Raw genomic sequence first — 6,365 nt, 5'->3', positions numbered from 1 at the left:
ATATTTATAAAACACGAGACATTGTGTAAGGATATTTATAAAACTTGAGACGTATTGTAAGGATATTTATAAAACTGGAGATGTATTGTAAGGATATTTATAAAACTGGAGACGTATTGTAAGGATATTTATAACACTTGAGACGTATTGTAAGGATATTTATAAAACTGGAGATGTATTGTAAGGATATTTATAAAACTTGAGACGTATTGTAAGGATATTTATAAAACTGGAGATGTATTGTAAGGATATTTATAAAACTGGAGACATTGTAAGGATATTTATAAAACTGGAGATGTATTGTAAGGATATTTATAAAACTGGAGACGTATTGTAAGGATATTTATAAAACTTGAGACGTATTGTAAGGATATTTATAAAACTCGAGACATTGTAAGGATATTTATAAAACTGGAGACGTATTGTAAGGATATTTATAAAACTAGAGATGTATTGTAAGGATATGTATAAAACTGGAGACATTGTAAGGATATTTATAAAACTTGAGACGTATTGTAAGGATATTTATAAAACTAGAGATGTATAGTAAGGATATTTATAAAACTAGAGATGTATTGTAAGGATATTTATAAAACTGGAGACGTATTGTAAGGATATTTATAAAACTAGAGATGTATAGTAAGGATATTTATAAAACTTGAGACGTATTGTAAGGATATTTCAGAAACTTTAAAGTCCAGTAAGGTTTTTTTTATCAAACTTGACAAGTATACTGTGAGGATATTTATTTAACTTGAGAAGTGCGGTAAGGGTATTTATAAGACTTGAAATGTTTGTTTCTACTTATCATATTTCGGACTTTATCAGGAAAACAAAATGGCTGAAACCCGATTTGCTAATTCTTGAAGTTTGAAGGACTTAGATATACAATGTGTTTATATCGGCAAGTGTTTTTTCATGGACATTTTTACAAAGGTCACAAGGTCAATTGACCACGAGACCAGTAGTCACTACGTCAAATTCAGTTTGTAGGTCAGTGTCACAAGGTCAATTGGCCACGTGACCAGTCGTCACAACGTCAAAATCCAGTTTGTAGGTCATGACCCATGTCCCAAGGTCAAGTGGTCATTTGATCACGTGACCTGTAGTTTCTACGTCGACAGCCACATCATTTGATCATTTATATTATACCAATGGGGGAATCATAAAAGAGGGAGTAGGTCGCGAAGTAAGGGAAGCAAAATTGTGACTGGTTATATAATTAAGCACAGCATTTCATTTATTGAAGTGCCTATACGACCAATTACTAGAATCGCCATTTCTATTGCCAAAACAATTTTATTACAACATTAGAGAATAATATATATTTCTTGGCCCTGAGCGCGATAGAACATGTTATCGTCTAATATTCATCTCCTTCGTCTTCGCCTTCTTGATCTACAGAATCAACTCCGACTTCTTCATAGTCCTTCTCAAGAGCTGCCAGATCCTCACGAGCCTCGGAGAACTCTCCCTCTTCCATACCCTCTCCGACGTACCAGTGGACGAAAGCACGCTTGGCGTACATCAGATCAAACTTGTGATCAAGACGAGCCCAGGCCTCCGCGACGGCGGTAGTGTTGCTCAACATGCACACGGCACGCTGGACCTTAGCCAGATCTCCTCCTGGTACAACAGTAGGGGGCTGGTAGTTGATTCCAACCTTGAAGCCAGTTGGACACCAGTCGACGAACTGGATGGTCCTCTTGGTCTTGATGGTAGCTATGGCAGCGTTGACATCCTTAGGTACGACATCACCTCTGTACAGAAGACAGCAGGCCATGTATTTACCGTGACGAGGGTCACACTTCACCATCTGGTTAGCCGGCTCAAAGCACGCATTGGTGATTTCCGCGACTGTGAGTTGCTCGTGGTAGGCTTTCTCGGCGGATATGACAGGAGCGTAGGTTGCCAGAGGGAAGTGAATACGTGGATAAGGCACCAGGTTGGTCTGGAACTCTGTCAGGTCAACGTTCAAAGCCCCATCAAATCGAAGAGAGGCGGTGATGGAGCTGACGATCTGCCCTATCAGACGGTTCAGATTTGTGTAGGTTGGACGATCAATGTCAAGGTTGCGGCGGCAAATATCATAAATAGCCTCGTTGTCAACCATGAAAGCGCAGTCGGAGTGTTCCAGGGTAGTATGTGTGGTGAGAATAGAGTTGTAAGGCTCCACTACAGCGGTGGAAATCTGGGGCGCCGGGTAGATGGCGAACTCTAGTTTAGATTTCTTGCCATAATCGACACTGAGACGTTCCATGAGCAGAGAAGAAAATCCGGATCCAGTGCCGCCTCCAAAACTGTGGAAAAGAAGGAAGCCTTGCAGGCCGGTACACTGGTCAGCGAGTTTCCGGATCCGGTCCAGCACGATGTCAATGAGCTCTTTGCCCACAGTGTAGTGACCACGAGCATAGTTGTTAGCCGCATCCTCCTTTCCAGTGATCAACTGTTCGGGATGAAAAAGTTGCCGGTATGTTCCAGTTCTCACCTCATCTGCAACCAAGACGTATGACATTATGTTAGACATTGTATTATACTCATGTACCATGTTTTATCGGTTATCTTATTTTCGCGAATTTCGCCCTAGAAACATTGTGCGGAAAATATGTTCGCGTGTCTAATTAAGGTGCAGTATATCTGTGCACTATTGCTGCATGAGTGCGACAATTCACCATTGTGATATGTTAAGATTTGATGATACGCTAGAATTTGAGCACACCAAAATAATCACATTTACAGTATCCAGATCTTAAACGGTGAGAATAGTGAAAATAAGAAATAATCGATGTAAAACTTATCCCGAAACCACATATTTGTCTGATCTGTCTGGACAGCCGACACTATCAAAGCTTTCTTTTGTATTCATTTGATTTTTCTGTCTTTTCTTTTGCCAATTTTCAACTTTGGCCAAACATGGAAGAAGCGGGATTAGGAGTGACAAATATCACCAATCACGAAAATAATTCGAACCAATCAGTGACCAGGAAATGATGGCCATTGTTTTTTTGTCGTTGTGTCATACCACACATACAACATTTCATCTAAATCAGACAATATCTAAATTTCTACCAATTAGGTGGCTCCATTTAGTTTCTATGACGACGGAGTTTTTGCACTCCGCCTTGCGGTCATATACACACTCGTCAAGTTTCGTTGAATTCCGCCTGCCGGTTTTCGATAAAAATGGCGGAAACCCATTCATGATAAATTTGAAGTAAGACATCATCTATCTATATCTAAGCGTACACTACGAGTACGGGGGCGCCGTGTAGATAGCTTCTGGGTGAATTAAGGGCATTGTAATTATAAATAATACATGTATTTCTGGTTCCGTGTCACCACGGGACCAGATCTAATCACATCAATAATATTACTGAAACATTTTGTCGTTTGGATTGACCAAGCATATCGAGTAAACATTTACCAGCTTCCATGGCAAAGCCAGTGTAGCGAGACTGTTGAATTCGTAATCTGTACGAGTGAGAAACATTCCATCACGGAACAGCTGTACAGTACTGCATATTTAATGAAAAGCTAATATAACGAGACTACACACGTACATACCTATGCTCTATATAAGAGGTTGTCCAGCTAAACAAACATTAATATAAGTAAAGTGTTTTTTTTATATACAATTGTATGAATCAATTACTTGAACGATACAGATTGTATCGAGGCTGAATCTAGTATACCTATCATACCCAGGCTATATAAGTCCTTATGGAGTTGTTATCATTGCCGAGTATATTAAACGTGATTAGCACTAATTACACAGATGCATGACGGGTTTGTTCAAAATGTTCAGATTTGGATTAAATGCATTGAGGGGTCAGTCATATTAATACTGATAAATTGTTTATAACCATTTCATCGCCGTACGGTATATCTTTTCTAGTAACCAATTAACATCTAGTTGCTTAATGATTCCTTCACTTTAAGTAAAGTTCTATATGAACATTTTAAATGTACATATGTATTTATTTTACCTTTTACCCTAACAGTGATAGCGCGGTTAAGTTATACACGCAACAGACGCACCCATCCGTTCAGAACTTTTATCTGTTATCTTTGTGAAGTTTAATGTTGCAGAAATTGTAGCATACCTAATATTTTTCTATATGCAAAGTTTCGTTATGGCTGGTGGTCCTACAATACAATCTTGACGTGGTGTCTCCTATATAAAACTATATCCCGTAATATATATCTCATATACATAGTTGTACCCCCAGAAATGATTGTTTGTTTTGTTTGTTTTTGTTTAACGTCCTATTAACAGCCAGGGTCATTTAAGGACGTGCCAGGTTTTGGAGGTGGAGGAAAGCCGGAGTACCCGGAGAAAAACCACCGGCCTACGGTCAGTACCTGGCAACTGCCCCACTTAGGTTTCGAACTCGCAACCCAGAGGTGGAGGGCTAGTGATAAAGTGTCGGGACACCTTAACCACTCGGCCACCGCGGCCCCTAAATGAAGCAAACTCCCTTACAGACATGCACATATAAACACGCTCGCTAAATCCCATTTCATTCATATTTCAATATACCGTGTTATATTATCTCTAGGCTACATTAAACTAGTAACTACGGGAGACCAGGTAAACAACATCACTCCAGTTGGTACAGTAAATATCTAACACTTCAAATAGATATCATTATCAGTTACACACCAGTAAGTAATGATGTCATATTCGAGTGAACATATACTGCTAACCAACTGATTTTCGCGTACAATTAATTTTGGCGTATTTTGCGGGCGATTACAATTCGCAAAAATAAGTCGCCGCAAAATACAAGAATGTAGTTTGTAGTGATAAATCGACTCCCGATAAGAATTTATAGTAAGTTATTGTCATTTGATTTCTGGATTGCGCAACATACCAACGACTGTGGGCTCGAGATCCAAAAAAACTGCCCTAGGCACATGCTTTCCAGCCCCAGTCTCGCTGAAGAAGGTGTTGAAGGAGTCGTCACCCCCGCCAATGGTCTTGTCTGAGGGCATCTGACCATCAGGCTGAATACCATGCTCCAGACAGTACAACTCCCAACAGGCATTGCCCATCTGGACACCGGCTTGACCAATATGGATACTGATGCACTCACGCTGAAATCATACACAATTGATGAGTCACTCTGATGATTGGGAGGGTGAGTACGGATAGGTAGGTATAGGTAGGTAGGTAGGTACAATGTATGTATGTATGTATGTATGTATGTAGGTAGGTAGGTAGGTACAATGTAGGTAGGTAGGTATGGCAATAAGGTAGGTTGGGAGATGTATGGATAGGTAGGTAGGTATTAGTAGGTAGGTACTGGTAGGTAGGTATTGGTAGGTTTGTTTGTTTGTTATTGTTTAACGTCCTATTAACAGCCAGGGTCATTTAAGGACGTGCCAGGTTTTGGAGGTGGAGGAAAGCCACCCGGCCAACGGTCAGTACCTGGCAACTGCCCCACGTAGGTTTCGAACTCGCAACCCAGAGGTGGAGGGCTAGTGATAAAGTGTCGGGACACCTTAACCACTTGGCCACCGCGGCCCCTGTATTGGTAGGTAGGTTGGGATATGTACGGATAGGTAGGTATTGGTAGGTAGGTAGGTATTGGTAGGTAGGTATTGGTAGGTATTGGTAGGTAGGTAGGTATTGGTAGGTAGGTTGGGATATGTACGGATAAGTAGGTATAGGTAGGTAGGTAGGTATTGGTAGGTAGGTATTGGTAGGTAGGTTGGGATATGTACGGATAAATAGGTATAGGTAGGTAGGTATTGGTAGGTAGGTTAGGGTATGTACAGATAGGTATATGGGGCAGGTAGGCAAGGGTAAGCATAGGTAGGTTGGACGAATTGAAGTAAACAATTGTGAACGCATTCATAACACATCTACGATTATAGATACAAGTTTGGAGGAACTGATGATGAGGCTTAATGTAAATATATGTTTCTATTATGTAAAATATGTATACTTTGTTATACAGTATAATGTCCTAACCTATTTCATCAAGGAAGGAATTAAAAAGCACTAATTTGTACAATTTTGTACAAAAATGCCAATCTTCGTTTTTCCCTCTTAATGATATGTATGTACAATTATACTTATTATGTATACTTAGGATAAATTACATACATAAAGCTATGATGGCATCTCGTATCAACAGCCTAGTCAGTTTTACTACGTAAATATATAAGTGCAGCATATATTGGGGGCCTCTACGGAACAGCATTGATGTTGAAAGAATGGAAAAAAATCAGTATGACTCACCATTTTGATGAAAGTTTGCTGCTGAAATCCTCCTTAATGACAATGATGAGTCGTAAGGGCGATGTACCTGAACACCCGAGGTATAAGCCTTATATAGTCAGCCAAATCGTAGGGCGTG

At 39.9% G+C, this 6,365-nt stretch overlaps 1 protein-coding gene across 1 annotated transcript; it reads right to left on the bottom strand.

Annotated features, from left to right (window-relative positions):
* Window positions 1-1,279: 1,279 nt before the first annotated feature.
* Window positions 1,280-6,365, bottom strand: LOC117337766 (tubulin alpha-1 chain). The gene is made up of 3 exons (XM_033898877.1): window positions 6,248-6,365; window positions 4,875-5,097; window positions 1,280-2,493 (listed from the first exon to the last, which is right to left on the bottom strand). Exons 1-3 carry the CDS (start codon window positions 6,248-6,250, stop codon window positions 1,364-1,366), a joined length of 1,356 nt encoding a protein of 451 aa, XP_033754768.1. The 5' UTR covers window positions 6,251-6,365; the 3' UTR covers window positions 1,280-1,363.

This window comes from Pecten maximus, chromosome 11 (assembly GCF_902652985.1).
Source record: "Pecten maximus chromosome 11, xPecMax1.1, whole genome shotgun sequence".
In the NCBI taxonomy this organism is placed as follows: Eukaryota; Metazoa; Mollusca; class Bivalvia; order Pectinida; family Pectinidae; genus Pecten; species Pecten maximus.
The sequence above is the reverse complement of the archived record's forward strand: the minus strand, read 5'-3'. Positions and strand labels throughout refer to the sequence as shown.

Bases quoted from the DNA above. Each gene is read 5' to 3' on its own strand.
- LOC117337766 (XM_033898877.1), bottom strand. The intron at 2,494-4,874 runs GTATGTTGCGCA...TCTTGGTTGCAG, and splicing joins TCTCGAGCCCACAGTCGTTG to ATGAGGTGAGAACTGGAACA.